The sequence below is a fragment of the Amblyomma mixtum genome, chromosome 4 (genome assembly GCF_055824585.1).
Source record: "Amblyomma mixtum isolate Tamu chromosome 4, ASM5582458v1, whole genome shotgun sequence".
Lineage (NCBI taxonomy): Eukaryota > Metazoa > Arthropoda > Arachnida > Ixodida > Ixodidae > Amblyomma > Amblyomma mixtum.
This window is the reverse complement of record NC_143015.1, coordinates 131626215-131649102: the sequence shown is the minus strand read 5'-3', so window position 1 is coordinate 131649102 and position 22888 is coordinate 131626215. Positions and strand designations below refer to the sequence as shown.

Sequence of the window (22888 nt, the reverse complement as noted above, 5' to 3'; positions counted from 1 at the left end):
GAATGAATTAGTGAGTAACAAGATTTTTTTTCTAAAAAGAAGACTCTGCAAACCATCGGGGGACAAGTCGATCGGCAAAGCTTTAGCATTATTGTTAAGGCGTCAGAGCAAGATGATAACAGAATGGATTGTAGTTAGTAACTAGCTAACGGATAGATCCCAATTCACCATTAAAGAAGTCTTAATATGTAGTTTTAACTTTCCAATAAGCACCCTTTTTGGCTAAATGTTCACCGCACACGGTTATCTTAAGAACTGAGCAAGGTGGTGGAATGTGAAGAGACAAGAACTGAACAGGTGGTTCTAAGTCGTGGTTGCGTGCCCACTCGGGACGGAAACAGCCAAAAAAAGTTAAGACCAAGGCACGAGGCATATGACATCCGTTCAGTCAGAATAGAGAGAGCTCGCTCACCGAGGATGTGCGCGACGGATTGGACGAGGTCCTGCTTGTCCTTGGCATCGGGCTTGTAGGAAAGATCAGCCTTAACCAGGCTCGAGACTACCGGGTGTCTCTGGCTGAGGAACCGGTCCATCACCGCCATGCACGAGGTGATCTGCTGTGGCAGGGTGCCGCCCACCATCACGTCGGTACCTTTGGTCTCGTGGATCACTCCCACGTCACCGATGGCGCCCCACTGTATTGCTAGGCCTGGAAAGAAAAAATTCTGGCTTTCGATTTGGCATGTCTCAACAGCGTTCTCATTGTACAGAGTTTAAGGGCCCCCAGTATTTGGACCTCTGGGAGGAAGTGCAGGATAAAGACATTAAAGGGACACTGAGCAGAAATTGAAGTTGGCTTGTATCGACAGAATACCAGCTCCTGATTACAAAAACACCACTCATACTGACAACAAAGCTCTTGTAACGTAGAAAAGAGCAAGAACCAAAATACACGCATCGCCGCCACAGGCCAAACTCGCAAGTACAAGCGTGATGACGTCATAGGACAAAACAGTGTTGCCAGAAACAATGGTTCGAGCAACACTGAGACACGAGAAGCTACGAATCACTGAGGCGCAGTCAATGCATGCGCAAATCTCCTTGACATCGCCAGATGGCGCCACGTACCTGGCAGCTACGCGCGCGCCTGCAGCATCGGGACATAGTTTTCCTTCCTCCATGATCGGGACTAATCAGCGCCTGCTCACAGGCGGTAGGCGGGCTCCCGGTATTCCGCTAACGGTAACAAGGTACACGGTATGCTAAAGGTGTCTATTTGCGAAAACTTCGTTGACGACTTCGAGAACGGGATCCATCGTAACGCTGACAAAACGCCGGTGCGAACGTAAACGGAGCGACGGTAGCGACGGCCGCAATAGCCGATAGACGCCTTCAACGTACGGCCAGCGGTAGCTTTCTTTTCGGCTTCTGCTAGGCCGCTCTGCTGGCCGCCAGAAATCACGGAGTCTGCGTTACGTCATGTGCACGTCATGTTTCACGTCACTTAGTCCTGTGTCGTCATAACAGAATCCCAAGTTTGAATTAGAGCGGCGAGAAAAACTTTTTCAACTTCGAATCCAAATTTCTTAGAAATAAATGCATCTTTCGCTGCCGGCCAAGTGGCAACAAAGCCATTAAATGCCGAACTATTGGATTTTGCTTTAAAAATATACTAATAGAGCTCTCCTCACTGTCCCTTTAACCTCAGAAACAGGTGTTGTGAGCATACGTAAAGACGTAATCATATATTTGAACGGGCAATCAAATAGCGCCACCAGTACAACAGCAGTTGTTGTGAAATAGGAAATGGCACATACTTCCACCGAGACGGGGTCAAAGGCTCTGGTGACGACGCCTTAGAGCTGAAAAATATCTTGTAAGAGTGTAAATGAACATAGCTACCGGATTATTCATGCAAAGAGTGAACTGACTGACTACTGCGAGATTTGTAATTGAACGAGGTAAGAGGCCTTTACGTGCATGGAATAAAAACTTTTAAAATGTCACGTGGGCAGGAGCGGTATCAGAAATAGGGATTGAGGTTCTAGAGGATACGATTCGGTTATCTTCCTTAAAGTGTATTTCTTTTCCTCCCACGCCCATTTGCACAATGTTGTATGCTATCCAGGCTCCACCAGGCACAGAAAAGTTCAAAGGCTGGACTGATTGATGCTGAGCATTTAAAAGTGCTTACTTTAGGCATTTTGATTCGTTTTCCAAACTGTGAGAATATCCAAACTGGTACCGTATATCGTAAATCAGAATTTTAATCAGTTCTTATTTACAGGCCACCCTGGTCAAACTAACACCAGTAGCTACCAGTTCTGAAATAACACAACAGGATCATACAACTTATCAGCACTTTATCTCTCCGGTCGTTGAAGTTATCAGGGAGTACCAGACCGGAGCGAAATAGTAGCCACAGGAAGTAGCGCTCGAGGAAAACATATAAAACCAACATTTTTGAAAGGAACGCCATTCATAGCGTAATGAAGCTCTCGTTATGAACGCTTTGGCAATTTTGCGTAAGCACACCAGCTTCTCTGAGAGAGCATTCATGCAGCCACTCGAGTACATGTCGTGCCACGCACCGAGTACGTGCGTAAAGCTTCAGCTCATGTCAATGAAATTCACGCGCTAATTCGTCAATCTCACACCAGGCCAGAAGAAAAGAGATAACTACTCTCGTACTATAATTTCAAAACTGACGTCAGCCTCAAAGCCTTTTGGCAAATCGATAATTTCGATACAGCATAAACTTTAAAGAGGTAACTACAAGCATGCCTTATATCAGTGCGCAAAGCTAGTTGTTATCTCTTTATTCCTTGTACAGACAAGACGATCTATTTAGCAAACCTGCTTGAGGCTCACGTCAGTTTTGCAATATTTGTTTCAAAAGCACTGAAATCGAAGTTACGACTCTTTGAGAAAATAGGCTCTCATGCCCAACAACTCCGGCAAAAGCATTTTTCAACAGAAAATAGTTTTTGACCGCAATTTTGCCACACATTGTAATATTTCACTATAACAATTAATATATCCACAGATCTCCTCTCGCCATGCGTGCATATTTTTGCTATTAACTTTCTTGCTATCGTCAAAGATGTTCCACATTGGCTTTACTAGCCAGTGTTAACTACTGGATACAAGCGATGGAAAAACTTTAAAAGAAAGATTTTGCTACGCATAGGAATAATGGACCATTACCGTTAATATTTTCATAAGAGCATTTCACAATATTTCAGTTTTCATAATTTTTATCAAAGAATGCTGGACTAGTCTGTGTGGCCGGTACACTGCTCTTAAATTTTTATTATAGAGTATAAAAACTACACATGGTGTCTAGACTATCTATACAATTTTCAGCACAGTATGAGTAGCCACAAAACAACAAAATTCAAGTCACTGTTCTCTCAATAAGTCGTACGTCGAAAAGTCAAAACACCTACTCTTCTACTGTTTATTTATACAATTTATAGTTAGTCTATGGAGTGCCAAGATTTTTTCAATATGGTGTAAGCAAACCGTCTATTTACCGGGTAGTCCGTCAGCGACCCGTCGCTCGCAGATCCGTTCCATGACTGAGTTTGCGTAGCCGTAGTTTGTCTGCCCGGCATTTCCCCGACCACATGTCACGGACGAGAAGACGACGAAGTGGTCGAGCTCAGGACACAGCTCTCGGGAAAGCTCGTCCAAGTGCTGCGTGCCGTCACACTTGGGTTTGCACACGGTCTCGAAGTACTCTGGCGTTTGGTTCTCGAGCAAGGCATCACGAAGAACCTGTGTGGAAGAAAAAAATAATGCGGTGTAAATCGTCCCAACCTAGTATCAAAAACAAAAAAAAACAGGGCGATTACCATTGTTTAGCGCGAGATTCAGTGACACCAATTGGGGTGTTTAGATTTTCCGATGTGTTCAGGTTGAGAATATGAGTGCGACTTCATATCTGTATAGTTATGGCGCAGTCTTCTTTGTTTTACACCCTACTGGTTTTTCGACTACTTTTCCCCTCCACCTCACCGCTCTAGACGAGTTGGCACCACTGGTGAAGCGTGGCTGCGGCAGATAGACATCGCCGCCCTCCTTCGGTCTCGCCATTCGCTCCATCCCCTTTCCTCTGAAACCACCTTTCGCAGTTACCCCATAGTAACCACCTTCCTATTACGCCTTCCTACTCTCTCGCCATACCCTCCTCTTCGCATTGCAACGCTGCTCTTTCTTTCGTGGTAACTATCTTACAGGTGGTTCCCAGAAAGCCGCCCACCGGTCGCCCCTTCTTACACTCTCGCCACACCCTGCCCCTTCCACTGCAACCATCCTCTGACTGGGGATTCCTCCACCACCGCCTGACCCTCCTTCTTCCATAGTAAGCACCTTCGGGGTGGTTCCCATGGTTAACCACCCTCCTTTTACGCCTTCCTACGCTCTCGCCATACCCTCTTCTTTCCACAATAGCCATCCTCCTCATTTGAGGGCACCTCACCTCCGAGTGGTCTCCTTGGCAATCACCCACCAATAGCGCCTTCTTATGGTCTCGACATACCCATCCTCTTGCCTCGGTACTTCCGGGCTGCGGATACCTGCGCTCACGCGATGCCTTCCTCCTTCTGCAGTAATATCCTCTGGGTAGTTTCGATATAACCACCAACTAGTTACGCGTGCCTCCATTCAGGCTGCGCCGACTGCTACGGCGTACTAATACTACTACCGCCATGACACGAAACCCAGAAACGGACACTTAACAGAGCTCTTGCTGTAGTATTAGCATCTCCGTGGTTTTTCTTATCGCAAAAATTGGTTTGGTTTGGTTTGGTTTGGTTTATGGGGTTTAACGTCCCAAAGCGACTAAGGCTATGAGAGACGCCGTAGTGAAGGGCTCCGGAAATTTCGACCACCTGGGGTTCTTTAACGTGCACTGACATAGCACAGTACACAGGCCTCTAGAATTTCTCCTCCAAAGAAATTCTAGCCGCCGCGGCCGGGATCGAACCCGCGTCTTTCGGGCCAGCAGCCGAGCACCATAACCACTCAGCCACCGCGGCGGCTTATCGCAAAAATTGAGCGAACATCAACCAATATTTAGCGTGAACAAGCAAAGCGGCCCAAACTACATATTTCAGCAGGCAGCAGCCAACTCACGGAAGCACCCTGTGCACCATGATCTTCGGCTAATTAGCCTCAAAGTTCCGCTTCTTCAACTCGATGGCCAGGAGTAATGTGCTCAGAATTAGTAGAATTAATGCAATCAGCGCTCTGAGAAAGATACTGCAATCTACTTAGATGGGTCCTCAAAGTGAGCTAGATTTCAGTTATCAGAACAAAACCTCAGCTAATTCTTCGCTTAACTGCTCCATTAATAATTAATTAAGTTGGTCCTAGACAGGTTCCACATTAAAATCGAGCCTCCTATGTTGATGTATGCCAGGTAAGGACCACCAACGTAGTTAAGTGCACTGCAGGAGAAAGACCTCCGCAGATAGTGCTCATCCGCCGGCAGTGGCCACTCAATCGCCGTGAATGTCTTTTATCCCTTTCCATTTTTCCGCACCGTTTCAGGCTACATATCCCATCGTGTTTTATCCGCTCAATCTAATCTCGAATCACTCTCGTTCCAGCCTACCACTGGTTACCTGTTTGACTAACTTCGATTAGAACTGCTGATACCACGATCACACACATTTTCACAGCGTTATTCCGAACTCATATGTCTAAAAAACGTCCTGTTATTACATACAGTCGCCCAAGACGTGCCCTACAATCAAAGTTCAAGTACAAACCCGAAGCAGTTTTCCAAGAACGAACTGATAGAGATTCACTTACCATGGCCAGGTTGAAGATGCCGCCTACGGGTCCGATCGCAGCGGCCCCCTGGATGATCTCCCGGGCACCCTCCTCGGTAGAAGCGTCAGCCTTCGTCACAAGCACCTTGGCGCCGGCCTGCTGCCACCGGCGCAGGCAAAGCTTCTGGTAGCCCGTCCGCACTCCCGACCGGGCGCTGAGCAGCAACTTGCGGCAGCCGCGGGAGACCATCCAGTCGGCGAGCTCGAGGCCGAAGCCGCCCAGACCTCCGACGATCACGTACGACTTGTGCTCGTAGAAGCAGGTGCGGGCCACGGCCTCGACGGTGAGCGGCAGGGCGGGGGTCGTCTTACGCGGAGTCTCCTCTGGCCGAACCTGCGGGCATTGAGTGTCATAACGCTAGCAGTCGCATTACGAAACCACGGTGAGGAAATCTGAGTCTGAGAAAAAGGGCCAAGAACGATGCAGTGCTGCTAAACGAGATTAGAGCAAAATGCTCAAGGTTGCCCCCGCAGTCTTGTTTTCTAATACAGAAAAGTTCCAAGTCTGTCTTCATTAGAGCTTAAAAACTGACACTGTTAATAGATAGCTTAAACTAAAACGTCACGAAGAGGCTTCGGAGTGCATACGGATTTCTTCTAACCCTAACGTCACAGTCATTGCAACGTAGTTGCGAGTACTGTTTTGAAGGGGCATCTCACCGCTGCTCCCTACCCCCTTGTCTGACGCCTGGGTCCTCATAGACCACCCGACACACGCCACCTGTCAGCTGGCCTCCATGCAGGGGCAAGCAAGGCGAATAAAGATAAATGCAAGGTAAAGGAAAACAAAATTATATTCAGTGTCTACATCCGCATCATGTGAGAGTTCGGCCCGGAAGCTGACAGCATTACGGATTCACGAGATTGGCTTCTCTGGGTGACGATCGGCAAAGGCCCGCTCGCTGCGCCCTCCTGTCTCCGCGCTCGCCTTTATACCCATGGCAGTATCAGAGCATTCCCCGGGTATCGTCCGCGTTTTATCATATAACGGATCGTTCACCCACTCCGCCGCTAACGCGGGGCGCCCGCCTGTAGTGTTACTCAGAGATGATTCTGAATTGCATCAAATGGCTTCGCAACGGCTCGCGGTCGAACCGGACACCTCCAGGCATGCTGTTGTCGCCCGCAGAGGGCAGCGAGATCAATTCGCGCAGGGCCTGTCTGCATGGCGCCTTAGCAGGCGGCCAGCAGAAGGGGCTTTCGTTGTAAGAGTTTGGACAGAGCCATACCGCGCTGCGAAAAGCCACCAGGAGCTTGCCGACCAGTAACAATGTTACCTGTCAAGCTTTAATCAGTGCAGACGCAATTATTCCACCACGCGAGCCGTCAACGACAATAAATACGTTTGCACTTAAAAAGCAGCACTAACATATCCCTCCACATGCATCGACAGAACTAAACGCATTATAGCACACTGAAAACCAGACTGTGTGAAACATGAAATAAAAATTCGCAGTGGCTTAGCTTGGTTAAGCCCTGTAATTGCGAAAGCAATATCCGTACCTACGCCATGGTACAGCTGGTAGTGTAGCTGGTGGTGGTGCTTGTGGTTATACTTGTGGTGATGCATCGGTTATACAATCCAATCCAATCCAATCCACTCCAATCCAATCCAATATAATCTAATCTAATCTAATGTAATCTAATCTAATCTAATCCAATCCAGTCCAATCCAATCCAGTCCAATCTAATCTAATCCAATCTAATGCAATCAAGGTCAAATGAAGGTCAATGGTGGTCACCGCCGCGGCACGGCAAAGGCGTGAAAGTGCAAGTAGTATTGCTTTCGCAAATGAAGGTCAATGGTGGTCACCGCCGCGGCACATCAAAGGCGTGAAAGTGCAAGTAGTATTGCTTTCGCAATAAAATGTAACGGCAAAAATCTGTTTCACAAACGCAGAATGTGCAAAGATTTGACAAGAACTGATATGGAGGAGGAAATCACGGCTTAGTCACAAACACCTCATTCACCTCGAGCACCACTTTGCCCATGTGCTTTCCGGAGGCCATGAAGCGGAAGGCCTCTTCGGCTTGGTCCCTGGTGAAGCGGATGGCGTCCAGTGGCCGCACGGCTCCAGAGGCGATGCCCTCGCGCACCAATTCGACGACGCGTTTCTTGTCGGCGGCCACGAACGGGTCGTCACCGAACAGCGCGTCCAGCAGGATGCCGTGGAAGGTGACGTTCTTGAGGAACACGGACATTCCCAGAGGAGAGTTCTTAGACAGGTCGAACTTGCCGATCTCCAGGAAGCGGCCGTGGGTGGCGATGCAGCGCACGCTAGCCTGAAGCTTCTCTTCGGCCAGAGAGTTGAGCACGAGGTCCACGCCTATTTTTGAGGATGTAAGAGAGAATTCCCAGAGACCGAGGGTAAGGAAACATTTTTTTCGACTACAAATTTCAAAACGCCGAATTTCTTTCTCGGCATCTCCTCGCAACCATTCAGGCTGCCGCTTAGTGTTCAGGTAATTTTAGGTGCTATGAGGCTCAGAACTGCTTGAGCTGCTACAACATACAGGGTGTTTTACGTAACTTGAACCAAGGATTTTAAGAAAGCGGTAAACCGCAGCCCGCTGAAACGAACGATACATTGTTCGCCATCATGTGGCGCTCCTGAGAATATTTTTAATTGCGCTTAATTAGGTAATTAACTAAAATGAATAATGCAAATTTTCAAATATTCATTTTAGTGCCAAGACCGTTACGTTAGGTTGTAGAGCAAGTTTATAAACAACCGATCCAGTTTATGCAGCATCGTATCTCCTACGGGGTCTTTTTTTTTTCGGCATTTAGAAAGCCCGCCAAATATGGAAAAAATACCACGAGGCTAAGCTCGTGCGCGACCAAATTGCATCGCTCTCAGCGGCGTTTCGAGCAAACAGAGCGTGCCCGCTGACCGTGGCGAAGTGAACAGACACCGCGCCGCTGCGGAAAGTGCTGACGCACTATCAAGCCGCTGCTAAGAGCGGCGGCCGTTCATTTCACCACGGTCAGCGGGCACGCTCTGTTTGCTCGAAACGCTGCTTAGAGCGATGCAATTTGGTAGCGCACGAGCTTAGTCTCGTGGTATTTTTTTTTTTTTAATATTTGGCGGGCTTTCTTTAGATGCCGGGAGAAAGGACCCCGTAGGAGATACGATGCTGCAATAAACTGAATCGGTTGTTTATAAACCTGCTCTACAACCTAACGTAACGGTCTTGGCACTAAAATAATTATTTGAAAATTTGCATAATTCATCTTAGTTAATGAACTAATTAAGCGGAATTAAAAAGATATTCTGAGGAGCGCCACATTATGGCGAACAATATATCGTTAGTCTCAGCGGGCTGCGGTTTACCGCTTTTTTAAATCCTTGGTTCAAGTTACGTGAAACACCCTGTATAAGGCCCCTGCTATCCAGTTAAAGCCCCTGAAACTCAGCTGAGACACAATATCTTTAGAATGCTTGGCACTGCTCAGCCAGCAGAAAATATTTTGTGCCTCGTTAGAAGTGGTGCAAAGGGGCCAATTTAGCCACCGACAGGGAGCGATATATTATAATAGTCTTTCATCACACGCGCCAACATGCCTTGAATGCAATGGCATTACGAGTGGCGCCACGAGCAACTTTAGTCTACGGCAGGACAGTACTCTTGAGGCATGCCACTATATGAGACCTCCCTCCGTGCCCATACTACATCCTGCGTGGTATCGTTAACCCTCTGACAGTCGCTGCTGTTCATGTACGGCAGCGCGGGCGAGTGCATCATTGTCACTGCTGTACAGTACGGTCCATTGTTAAAGGGAACATGCTAGCGCGTGGCCTCCGCGCTTCACGAAGCCCTGCTGCCTAGATGCGGCGAGAATATGCGGCATGAGACGCATGCGTGGAAAGACCAACCGCCATGTTTACTGCGCATGCGTCTTGTGCCGATAATTCCCACAAGTTCTCGGTTGCAGCGCGCCGCGAAGCGCTGAGGCTACGGGATCGCATGTTCCCTTTAACAATGGACCGTACTGTACATGTACGGCGGTGATCATGAGTGCGAAATGTTTGGCCAAACTAAAGGTAAGCGCTTACAGGGAGGTGAGCCCTACTCTCGAGAGTCGCAAACACAAGAACGAAATACTAAATTGGCCTTATTAAGCGTATTCCGCAGTTTGCAATCAAGCGCTAGCTCGCATAGTTTCGGTTTCTCCACGCACGTCGTGCGCTCTACCGGAGGTGTACAAGATCCGATTTTAATCTTTAGGGCGCTTCGTTTTGTTGATTGTCCGCACTCAAGCGCTGATATCGCGCAGCGCTTTCTATATACTCAGTTCATTTCTAGGTGTTCACTTGCGCTCATCTTTTCATAGTTGTCGGGCGCGCAGTCTACTCTCCACGAGCTGACAGTAATGATTCACCACTGGAAGTACAGCCTTTTTCAAAAGTTTGGAGCCCAGGGGGTTTGCTTCTGAGCTACACTGTGTGGTTCGTGATGTATCTCCAGCGCTCCAAATTTCCTCTGGGTAAGAATATTTCTGGTTCTGCCTCCTTCAATGGGTAGGACTTCCCAGAATGCTTCAGGAGTCCCACTGCAAGGCTAAGAAGTAAACCCCCTGGGCTCTAAACTTTTGACAAAGACTGTACTTTACCGAGCCTCAGTCAATGGACGACAGCTCACTTTCGGACGATAAATAGCACGAAACTAGTTTTGAGTATGAACCCGACAGACCCGCAACTTCGAGAAGTTGGAGCGATGACGGCGCTCAAAGTAACTTAGTCGTTTTTTTTTTATTTATTCTAAAGCAGCAAGAAACCTCAGACCACGTGGGCACCTTCTGAGAAACAATATAACCCTCTAAAAGTAAATAATGATGAGGCAAACTCACCCCGGCCCTTGGTCTCCGAGAGGACGTGTTCTTCGAATGAGAGGTCACGCGAGTTTGCGAAGTGTCGGTCCTCCAGTTGAGGGAACCGTCGCTTGAGGAACTCCGTCTTCTCCTTCGACCCTGATGACACGAAGATTTAACGAGTAAATGTGATAATACAGCGGTAAAATGCCTTCCACGCAGCAAAAAAAATGCTTCAAACTCCAGTAAAAGAAAGATTATTTTCATGATCGACATCTAAAGACTGGCATTTAGACGCTGCTTCTCACGAGTGCAGTTAAGGCGTCATAAAAACTAGGCAGTGGGGGCATGCAACTCAAAGCTAAACTGAATCCCCTCTAATGGTTATTGATTGCTACTCGAACCGAAAAAATTGCTGTGGCTTAGCTTGGTTAAGCCCGGTAATTGCGAAAGCAATATCCGTAGCTACGCCATGGTTCAGCTGGTAGTGTAGCTGGTGGTGTTGCTTGTGGTTAACTTGTGGTGATGCATCGGTTATACAATCCAATCGAATCCAATCCAATATGCTAATATGGTAGCTACCAGCCTCGCTACGCGACGGGCTGACAGTGCAACTAGTATTGCTTTCGCAATAAAAGCAGCAACTTCGATGTTACGCACTCAAAGCTATGAAATGCACATCCAACCCAGCTGTCAATTATTAGGAGACTAAAGATCCCCGTGAACATATCGACAACGTGAAAACTACTCCCGTGAAGAGCGTCACGTTATGCCATACGCGAATAGCTGTTCAAGAGCTGCAAAGTAGCGCAAATGTTATCAGCGACAGGACTTTTTAAACAAACTCACTTGTTTTTCGTCGAACTTTATAACTACTAGACAAGTGTGCCCTTAAAGGTGCAGTGAAGAGGAATCTGAACTCGTCTTTTTGCCACGGCAACTCCATCTACACGTTCCGAGCATTATTATAAACTTCGATTTATTGCCCTGTGTGGCTGATTTCCCTAGTTAAATCGAATTAACGTCCGGCTCCCACCATTTTTTCTAATTCTCCCTTTACGGTGGGCGGAGTCGACCAACGTGTGGAGTGCCTTTCATCAGTCCCGTGGTGGCTTGCCGCTCTGACATCGGCGGAGTAATACGTAGTAGTCCGTAGAAGCAAATAGTCCGCTCGTATTTTTATTTCTGCGGGCTTATTTTGCTGCTATATTATCTGCGAATGAAACTATTTATTCACGGAAACCTAAAAAACAAAATAAAGCGAAAGCCAAGCCTCCACGGAGCTGGCTAAAAGGCACTCCACGCGTTGGTCGACTCTGCCCACCGTACGGGGAGAATTCAAAAAATAAAGGCGGGAGCCGCACGTTAATTCGATTTAATTAGGAAAATCGGCTACACAGGGCAATAAGTCGAAGTTTCTAAGAATGCTCGGAACGTGTAGATCGAGCTCCCGCGGCAAAAAGACGAGTTCAGATTCCTCTTCAGTGCACCTTTAAAGGCGGTGCCGCAATCAGAGTTTTCAACTTTTACAACTAACAGCGTGTCGTTAGCAGTGAATGTATTTTTGTACATATGACATGGAACTCACGCCGGTCACATGCAAGGTGCGCAACGGCCCTGCTCACGGCGCTTACCAACGGTAGTGAATACGGTGCATCCCATGGAGAGGGCGATAGAGATGGCCGCTTGTCCAACGCCACCGCTGCCGGAGTGGATTAGGAGTGACTCCCCTGGCCTCATATTACCTCGTACCAGGAGCGCGTAGTAGGCGGTCGAGTAAGCGACGGGAACTGTGGACGCTTCTTCGAGGCTCCATGCCTCGGGGACCTCCCACAGGAAGCCGGGGTCGGCGGCCACTGCCGTCGCCATGCCCTGAGCGGCCACAGATCCCATGACTCGGCGGCCCACGGGGTCACGGCCAGAGAACTCAATCCCGAGGATACAGTCGGCAGTGCCCAGGTTGCCTTTGCATCAGACGAAGAAGACATGTCATCAAGTATTCCTCTGTTCTGTTTTGAGCTAATTGATGTCAGCCTAGGAAAGCAAAGCACAGACATCTTCTGCGTCATTTATTTATCCCTCCCTTAAGCGCATCATGTCATGGGAGCTATATAACTCACTGGATAGGGATAAAGAATAGCCTTGTTTGGGCAATGACATCAAAGGCGAGCATACACCGGCTATTTTTAATGCAAAAAAAAAGCAATCCGACACATTGCAGGCTCACTGTATGATGGCCATATAGCGTAGCTTTTGTCAACATATAATATACCCCCTGCAGTACATCTATACAATTTAAACTTAAGTATGAAATATAAAATCTCGTTGACAAAATCCAATACATGCTTTCTCTGGCTGTGCAATCTCAGACAATCTTTCGATGTTCCCTACAACATAAGACACGGAAACATTTGGCTAGTCCCCTTTTCTCGCACAAATAACGGTTTTAGTAGATTGGATCATCGCTTGCCATTATTATTAAACACACTTCAAGACAAAGACATGGACATAAGAACAGCGTCAAGACCCGCACTCGTTAAATATTTTAGGAATCTAACAGTATGAAGCAATAGATTAAGGATTGGTATTCCATATTGTAATTAAAGAAGCATTTCTGTATAAATACATTTGTCTATGTTTCAGATTTCATTTGTGAAGTGTGTACATGTTGTATAAATTTTTGTGTATAGTGAATAGAATTTTTATATATATGTGTAGGTGTGTGTGCTGAGTAGATATAATTCTTTGTGGTGTACGCGCATAAAATATTATTTGATCGTATTTTGTGCTGTAGTGCAAGAACTTCTGCAGAAACTAATTTAAACATTGTGTGCAATTTTTTGTCTGATTTGAAACCGCTGTACGCTGCCACCAAAGGGGGCAAGGGCCTTGGTCAAGTGCTTAACTAGCAGCTTTTAGTCCTTGCTCTCCCATTTTTTTTGTACCAGGAGAAATGTGGAATAAAGTGAATGTGAATGCAACAGTTTCGCCATGATCAAAGGTGCGGTGTGAGCCGAGCTGTCGGCGTTCCGTGAAACCTTTGTGGAAGCGGACGCGCTGGCCACATCGCGAGCGTCAAGGGATTGTTAAATGAACAGACAATAAGGCGTATTCCAGTGATGCACATCAGGCACCAAACATCTCGTGATGCACATCAGGCACCAAACACAGTCCACTTCAAGTACACACAGTTTCAAATAAGGTGCCTGTAGCTTACTGTTATAAGGTCATCCCTTTCAACAGCCATATATGAAGTCATCTTTTCCAACCTAAAGCCCATTACCCATTCTTTTACAGTCGTCTACTTGCCTTGTTTTCTCCTTCTTACACCTGCTCTTCCTATCAACCAGAACGCGAAGCTGTTCTTAGAAATATTTGACTGAGCAATTTTTGTGACTGAACACCAATAAGTGACTGAACACTTATTGGTACAAAGCGTGGAGATAAGTTAGCAAACTGTCACTACGCTTTCTAAGTTCAAATGAATTCCTCATTGCCGCTCAGGATACGAATATAGGGGTGAAGTAAGAATTGCAAGGTTTCACTAATAGCTCATAGCCCAGCCCACAGGGGCGTCACCGTTTGATAAGAAGTAAGTGGACGCTGGAGCGTTTCTGAATATGAGCATAATCACTACCACCGCGAAGTTATCGATCACTTCCCTTATACAAGTGGTCTGTAAAGAGTCAGTAGACTTCTTATAGACTGTATTGCCTTCCTACAGATATCTCCTTTTTTTTTCTATTCACACTCTATACATCATCTATAAAAAAATTCCATTACAAGTGTATGGCCTTAAATTTATAGATTCTGTGTAGACTTTTATAGAACTTGTATTGTCTATAGACTATTCTCTAGGATTTTTCTACAGCCAGTCTATAGACTTAATAGACAACAATCTATGAATAATCTATAGATTGTCTAAAGAATTTTTCGTAAAGGTTATGTGCACATGAGAGTGCATACAGCTGCCTGTTTAGCGGGCTCACCGGGCAGGGCATCAGGTGGAAGCTTTCCTGTGGCGAGCATGATGTCACGGAAGTTTAGAGCAGCGTAGTACACGCTGCACAGTACTCCGTCGACGCCACTAGAGGGAGACGCGTAGCGAAGCGGAGACTCGTACCACTGCAGGCTGGACAGATCGCCGCGAGTCTGTACGTTGAGGAAGGCGTACTCTGTCGTCGTCTTCGGAGCATCGCCTAATAAAAACCAGAAAAAAACAATAATGCAGTCACAAGAAAGGAATAGTAAAGCAGGGTTTCACACCCGAAACCAGCATGCGGGCTGTGAGGAACGTAAGGCTTTTGGAATACTTTTGACCGCCTGCGGTTTAACGTGCAGTGGTATCGCACAGCACACAGGTGATATTGCATTTTGCCCCTATAGAAATCCTGCCGCTAAGGTAAAGATTCGATCCCACTACCTTGAGCTCAGCAGCCGAAAGGCATAGCCACTACCCTAACAACCGTCGGAACGACAGAAACAACCGGCAGAACACGGCCTGCGGTGAAAAGATGTACAGATTTATTGAAGGCTTCCTGGCCGAACGCATGGTCAGCCTCAACGCAGGTGGTGGTGGAAAACATTTATTACACATACACTACTGGAGGTTATGCATGAGGTGACCCAGAGGGGGCCAGCCCTTGCAAGTACTAGGTGGAGGTCCCTAGTTCGGGACCCCAGTGGCGTCGGCCGCCGCCCGGGCTCGCGCGACCAGGGCCCGTTGGGCCTGCAGGTCGGAGCAGCCGAGCAGGGTCGCCTCCCAGTCCTCCCGGGTTGGGTTGGGGTGAGGGGGGATAGCAGGGGTGGAGGGGCAGGCCCACACCATGTGGTAGATGTCCGAGGACTTCTCAGCACAGTGCGGACAGCTGCCCGTAGGGAAGACCGAAGCAGAACACACAAACTTGGGTGACAAGGAGACCCCAAAAGGTGCAGTAGTATCCCTAATGCTATTTAACACAGCCATGCTGGGGCTCCGATAGAAAGAACACGCCATTGAGGGGATCAAGCATTCCCTCTACGCCGATGACGTTATGACATGGATGAACAGCAGCAACGTAGACGAAATGCAAAACCGACTGCAGGAAGCTAATAAACGCAGTGCAAGCATATGCCGAAGAATCCGGGCTGACGTGCTCCTCGAACAAATCAGAGCTCCTAATATTCAGGAAAGGCATAAACGGCAACCCCCACCGGAATCCTGGAAGATTGCTGTGCAAATCTATAATTCTGTGCAAATCTATAATTCTGTGTCGCTGCTCAATGCATGAAAGAGGGCTCAAGAGCGACGCTCTAAAACAGATTTGCAAGAAGTGTGCAGGAACTACATCAGATTCAGGATAGGGCAGGCAGCCATTAGGATTGTGAAAGACATCAAGGAAGCCTAAAGGTATGCAAAGCTCGTATGGACACGAAGATCTGCATGCAGCAGCCCTAGAAATCGTACCCCGGGCATCCCATGACATGGACGAGCAAACTACTCAAGCCTGCTGACCACATACTCAGAAATCCCACATCATAGGATAGGCAGAAGAGAATACGCGCCAGCGGACGAAGAACTAGACAGGATAGGAAATACCATTGAGAATAACACAACCAAATGCATGCTCAAGCCCAAAAAGACTACGCAAGCCCTCCAGAAGACTATGAGTCACAACACGCACACTGCCATAGAGGCGGACTTATACCGCATGGTATGGGCCTGCCAGTACATACAGAAATAGAAAGGAAAGAAGAGCTGGCGAGTGAGCGGTGGGAACAAATGCTGTCCAGCTCACACCCGAAAAGTCAGCAAGAGCTGACCGAAAGGGCTTGAAGAGGCAGCAAGATAAAATGGACTCCGGGAGGAATACCGGCCACCAATTTTAGTTCCAAATAAAATGTTTTCATCATCATCATTACCCTCCACTAACAATAGGCAAAAGCATTTCAGCTGTATCTGCACCCAGAGCTTCGCCTCTGTGTCACTAATTTTTTTCCAACTGCACGCGCCTGGTTTGTAGAGCTTAGGAGTACCAAGCCGATATAGATATCATCAAACTACATAGATTATGTAGTTTGATGATATCTATATCGGCTTGGTACTCCTAAGCTCTACAAACCAGGCGCGTGTTCTGTGTTCTTGCTCGGTCCTTGTTTTTGTACACGCAGTTTTAAATATGAACGATTCAGACCAACTAGCCCGCCAGAAGATACTTTTGAACTACATAGATTAAAGACATGCTATACTCACAGGACTGCGTAACCAGGTGCCTGTAAGATCCCCACTGTCCGTCCCTGAAAACGTTCATCACCAGGTCCTTCTCCAAGATGTCCTTGCACGCTGGGTCGCTTGGGTGGAAGCTGGCTACTTTGTTTTCTCTCTTGATGCTGGCGTTGAACATGCACCTGTCGAGGAAAAACGAAAGTGTGACTTGAGCGCCGATTCTCCCTCTGGCAGCTCTAGAAGGGAACCCGTCTAGCTTAAATCGCAGAAACTATAATATTACAATATGGTAACGAACTACGACAATTTTTGCCGTCATTTCTTCAGTTGCTACATTGAAACGAACTTTTCCGCACACATGGTTGCACCAGCTGTTTTGTGACAACAGAAAGTCGTAAAAAATTCAGGGGGGCACTTCGCGTGACCTAAAGTGCGGTGAGGCGAAAGCCTTAAGTGCAGTGTTGCTGGTTGTGTCACTGATGTGTGGTTAAGATGTTAATTAAGTACACAGTTGTTTGTGAATCTTAAATGCTGGAGACACAGTAGGGCGTTTGGGAGGTATCCGTCTGATTCGACGCCTTTCTGCAAACACTCTCCAGCGTCCTAGACAATGAGAACTACATATGTATTGGCAGGAAGTAGCGTAGCCATTAGCACGCTCGCCTGCGTAACGGAAGGTTGGTAGTTCGAATCCCATCGTGTACACTGACTCTTTTTCTGGTCTGACTAGAAAAGCGTGACATCTCTGCTGACGACCTCCTGCTGACAACCTTCTGTCGACAACGATGAGGCATTAAAGTCTTTCGCCTTAATACTGCTCGTACTACTTTCGGAACTAAAGGAAATTCTGCCAATAGGACAATATTTCTGTTTAAAGACTGCAAGAAGTTTTGTTATGACAACGGCCTGTCATAAAAAGCAAAAATGTGGCAGGCGATCATGAATTGTAGAGCAGCATTTCTGCGTCTTCAGTATGCTTAAAATTTTTTACTGTTGACATTAGCTTTTTTTTTGCGTCTTTACGATTTCGGCTCCTGGTGCGGGTGCTATTGCTGCGGGCCTTCTCTTTCACACTCCTTCGCTCGCTCCAACAGCTGCATTTATGATGCGAGCGTTAATTCTTCTCGCTTCCGCTAGGGGCTCCAATGCATAAAGCGACCACCACCCCCTCTTGTCTTTCCCACTCGCACTCTTTCACTCCGCCCTCAACCCACACAACCCTCCTGTCACAATGTCCCCAGCTCATTTTCGGCAAACGAGCGCCATACGATGAAGGCCTTGGGTGGCCCATATAAATGCACAGAAATTAAGAAAAATAAAATCAATTGGTAACCCAATTTGCTCCGTTGTTCTTTACACTGTTCCCTGTTTACACTGTTTTACTGCTTAACTGTTTTACACTGTTTTACTTTACACTGTTTACACTGTTCACAGCCAACTTGATGTTTCAGCTATCTTGCCAGCTCATCGCTTATCAAGCCGTACCAACCATCCCAAAGCAGTCTACCCTCCCCCAGCACAGACTACAGCTCATTTTCGCTCATTCTTCGTGCAAACTGCTCGACACTGGAACAGCCTGCCAATCGACTCTGTGCACCACTGCGATCCACTGCACTTCAAGGCTGCCATCCAATCTCTCATTAGTGAAACATTCAGCCCATCCTTCATGTAATACCCCATCCCTGGGTCATTTGAGGTATTGATAATAAACACTGTTGTTTTGCATTCATTATAAACATTATGCTCACTGTGCTCATTGTAATGACCAGGCTGGCAATGAGGGCACACATGTTCGATTGTTGATCAGCAGCACGCTAGCAATTCATATCGACATGAGCTATGTAAACTCCGCGTAGTGTCTTCACCTGATGTGGTTTCCGCCAGTCTCCTGACGCAAGCAGTTAGTCAAGCCCACAATGCCGCTGACGCCAGCATCTTCAGCGAGCAGCCAGATGTTCTCTCCGGCGGGCTTGTTATCGTACTCAATCGCTTTAGTCTTTAGGGACTCGACCCACTCAAAGCCGAACTTCTTCACCGTGATCACTTCGTTCTTCGCAAGGTCGAAGGGCGCCGCCGAGGTCTTCCTCAGCAGAAACAGAGTTGAGATGTTGTTTGACTTCAGGCCTACCAGGCGGAAGCCGTGGGCACAGAACGCTGCCTCCACGGCGTCAATGGCATGCACCCTGGGCGAAACATTGCCGACGGTCGACAGGAACATCTCGGCCGAGGTCAGTGCCGTGCGCAAAGCAAGAAGCACAAAGCCCTGTTCTCTGCACCGCACAGACAGTTCTCCGGCCAGGGCCTCGAGGCTCTCTGAGGCCTGACCGCCGACGGCAAGCAACACGATCAGGTCGGCATCGGGCAGCCCGTTCTTGGAGGCACTAGTTGGGTCCCAAGCCATAGTCTTGGTACCCTCTGGAAGCTTCTCAGACGCCAGCTTGTCCGGGGATGGGTGGGCAACGGTGTACTCGATCTTCAGCAGGATGTTGGACAAGAGAAGCAGCTGAGACACCCATGGGGCCAGGAACGTGTCGCTGACTTCCCCAGCCAGCTCCAGGACTCGAATCTTCTTGACGCTTGTGTTCTCGACGACCACGTCGAGGATGTGTCGCAGCGGGTCTTCTTCGAAGAGGGCTGTGTTGAGTAAGTCTCTCTCGAGGTCCTCCTTGTGGGCCGCCACCGCCGACTGGACAGTAGACACCAGGGAAGATACCGGGTTGTTAGCCTGCTTCTGGATGGAAGCCAGCACTCGCAGCAGGCCGTGGTTCTCGGCGGGGTTCTCCAGGTACCGGTTGAGCACCTGCTCGGGTGCATCGCGGAATCCGTTCATGACGTCAGAGATCTGCGCCTTGTTCTTGCCGCATGACTCCAGGATGCGCAGGGCGACGCTGCAGCACACGTCAATGTACTCGCGCACGCACTCCTCGCGCTTCTTGCGCGCCGCCTCGTCGTCCAAGTACGGCACGAAATGGTATTCCTCGAGGAATGGGGTCTGCTGCACGGCACGTCGCGGCGCAGTGCTGGCCTTGAGGCCTCGCATAGAGACGCCACCGGCTCGGCACGTGTTGAGGTATCGGTCGTATACGACGTCAATGCCTGTAGGGTGGAATTGCCGAAACATGGAAAAGGGTTTTTTTTTAACTCCGCAGCGTAACACCTGTTCAGTTTCCAATGCTGAACAATTGTGGCATAAGGAATAAAATAACCCAGATTAACCCTAATACAGTCCAGTTAAAAGTTGGGGAGCTCATTTCTTTCAACTGCAATCAACTGCAATTCCTGGCTCGTCTTTGTGGGGCTGATGAAGATGTTCTAGCTTTCAAAGTTCCAAATTTTACTGTCTTCCTGTATGCTAGTATTTTTTTTCTTTTTCTGTTGTTAAAATGGCCGTATCATTAATTTCTAAATTGACGGTAGAAATCAAGACGTTTCGGTTACTTCTAAAATTAGAGATAATTCAGAAGTTTGTTGTACGCGATTCCAGTCTTCAGCAAAGCCCGCTTTCATTAGCAGCTACACTGTAAACATTTCGTGTGCACTAATCCTAGGTCAGATTGGTGTTAGCTGTTGCTTAGCTGGGGCCACTTTCTTTTGTAGGAAAAGCGCTGTTTCATCAAAGCTAAAGCTTCGTCCACAGGAAAAGAAACGTGGCATTCAGAAATGAACTGAAGTGAGGAGAAACTTACCGGCGTCTCCAGCCTCCTCAGCCACGCGCGCTTGGATCTCGGGGTCGACGCGGCACGACTGTATCCTCACGGGTAAGTTGAAACCTCGCACCGGGTTGCCCAGGATGCTGAACTGGAGCATAGTGTCGATGAAGGTGACCCAGTTGCCCTCCCAACGTAGCTTTCCATATGGCTCTGTGAATAAACGGCCATGTGTAAGAAGGCTGCGTAGATTGTTGATGTGAAGAATATGAAAGCACAAGAAACAATTGCGGCGCTAGCGGGCAACATTCGCACATGACCACTACATGTGGGTTGTGCCGTGGGTGTCGCGGCATGAATATTTGGGTGGCTTGGCTCTATCACTAGTATATAGGTGGCTTGGCTCTACTAGCATTAGTAAGTGGGCGTGTAGATCGGCTCTGGCACCAGCACTAGTAAGCTGGTGGCCTGCCATTAGTATTAACGCATGAGTGGCTCGGCCCTAGTACAAGTAAGCGAGTAGTGCAGCACTAAAATCATAGTTGCTTGGCACTAGTACACAGGCGGCTTGACACTAGCGCGAGCAAGTGGCTGCCTCGGCACTTGTGCCAGAACTAGCGCGTGGGTGGCCTTCCACTATTACTACCGCCTGTGGCTTGACTCTAGCACTAATAAGTGGCCCCCCTCAGTACCAGCACCAACACTAGCGTGGCTCAACATCAGTACTAGCTACTCAGTGGCTCGGCATTAGTAGCAGAAAGTTGGATGCTCGAAACTAGTACTAGTACGATGATGGCTTAGTACTAACTACACCGCAACCTCCCTCGCGCCCAAAAGATGATAACGTGCGCTCCAAGCTAGGGCGGATCATATGAAACCACTTTCGAGAGCTGCAACTGCCTGACCTAACCGAATAGTTCATTATTACGAGCTGGCGAACATACAACGAAGCTGACACGAATAACGTTCATCGCACAAAAGTATCAAGTGGACGTAACACTCTAAAATCAATACGTTGTGCCGTTTTAAAGTTCCGCCTGAGATGTGAGATGTGGCGGCGTCTTCTACTTCGGCTCTCGAAAATGTTCTGTGCCGTATGGTGGCGTGTCGCATCGCGATTTCGTTTTTTAAAGCGCGTTAATTTGTTTATAGCCTTTTAAACGTTCGAAAGCGTTTTTTAAGCCTTAGAACGCAAAGCTACAGCAAAAATATATGATTAATCATGAGCCGTCTGCAGTAAATCTGAAGAAACAACTGATCATATATCTCTTTAGACTGCGGCAGCATCCATCTATTCGTTGATGCAGGTACAATTACCATGTCCGTGCCCCTGGCATGCAGGGATGACGACAGTAATGTAAATGCACCCGACTTAGACGTCAGCAAACGGTTCGAGGACTAATGGCTTAAAAACAGAGAAGAGAATTAAACAGAAGTTTAGCATTCTCAGCCGGAAGAGAATAAAAAGCATTGAAATCTGTATATGAAAGGTAAATTTACGAGTTTACTCTTTAAGGTTGAAATTAATGGTGGAATATGCACAGGCGATCGTAATACGCGGTGCCACAAATACGGGTTAGCAGTATATGTTGTTCATTTCACTTTTACGCTGATCGTGTATCCCTTGCGTCTTCGAATTTTATTTTGTCATCGCTCATTCACTCCACTGGTGAGCGGGCTCTGGGTGAGTGGAGGCTTCTAGGTGGTGAGGGTGGCGCGTTGAAGGTGAGTGCTTGGGTTAGGGGTGGAAGCCCTCGGGAGGGGAGAGGCGGGTAATTGAACACACAAAAAGAAACAATGGAAAAACACTAAGCCCAAAGCGGCATTCGGTACTGTCCAGTTTAAAAGGGACGCTCTTAGCACTTGTTCATTCATTCATAAGTTCAGTGAAGAGATTAAGAGAACTGTTCAAATGGTGCAAAAGAAAAGTGACGCACTGAATTCAAAGACAGGAGTTACACCTTTTAGCTCGGCGACAACTGTCCTCCCTCGAGGAAAGAGTTTGGCACTTATTATCTGCCTACAGCAAACTCAGACACAAAGCCTCCCAATTTCACTGACGCTGATAACGATTAAAACGCGACAAAGAAAAGACCCAACACGAAGAGCGAGTAAAAAAAAAGAGAGAGAAAGAACACTCGCCATGCAGATCGGCTTTGAGGATGCCCTGGAAGGCGCCATGGTACTGGTAGCCCCGTAGCCTGAACTCCTTGTAGATGTCTTCGGTCTCGAGCTCGTAGGCCACCGTCTCTGTGGGCGTGCCCGGAGGCTCCTTATCGAGGAGCTTCTCTCCGGGTTCAGCCATGCGGATGCGACCACTTGCGGCCACAGTGCCAGCCTCGCACACTTCAAACTCGCCCGAGGCTCGCATGATGTTCACCAGGAACTTCACGGGGCCTGCAAACAGACTCAGTTCACTGCACGTAGCCAGGGATCCTCTTTT

The 22888-nt window shown here is 47.8% G+C and overlaps 1 protein-coding gene across 2 annotated transcripts in view; it reads right to left on the bottom strand.

Moving 5' to 3' along the window:
- LOC149348237 (fatty acid synthase-like) overlaps nucleotides 1–22888 on the bottom strand; it is a 49489-nt gene that overhangs the window by 10280 nt on the left and 16321 nt on the right. The window contains exons 11-21 of one of the 2 annotated variants that reach the window (XM_089585772.1): nucleotides 22588–22842; nucleotides 20485–20658; nucleotides 18664–19894; nucleotides 16826–16980; nucleotides 14583–14792; nucleotides 12228–12557; nucleotides 10633–10752; nucleotides 7752–8107; nucleotides 5761–6114; nucleotides 3477–3720; nucleotides 413–649 (exon numbers count right to left, since the gene is read on the bottom strand). In XM_089585772.1, coding sequence (XP_089441898.1) covers nucleotides 413–649; nucleotides 3477–3720; nucleotides 5761–6114; nucleotides 7752–8107; nucleotides 10633–10752; nucleotides 12228–12557; nucleotides 14583–14792; nucleotides 16826–16980; nucleotides 18664–19894; nucleotides 20485–20658; nucleotides 22588–22842 — 3666 coding nt within the window. Of the gene's footprint in view, nucleotides 1–412; nucleotides 650–3476; nucleotides 3721–5760; nucleotides 6115–7751; nucleotides 8108–10632; nucleotides 10753–12227; nucleotides 12558–14582; nucleotides 14793–16825; nucleotides 16981–18663; nucleotides 19895–20484; nucleotides 20659–22587; nucleotides 22843–22888 lie in introns of those variants that run through there. The other variant, XM_089585771.1, reaches the window with a different exon arrangement.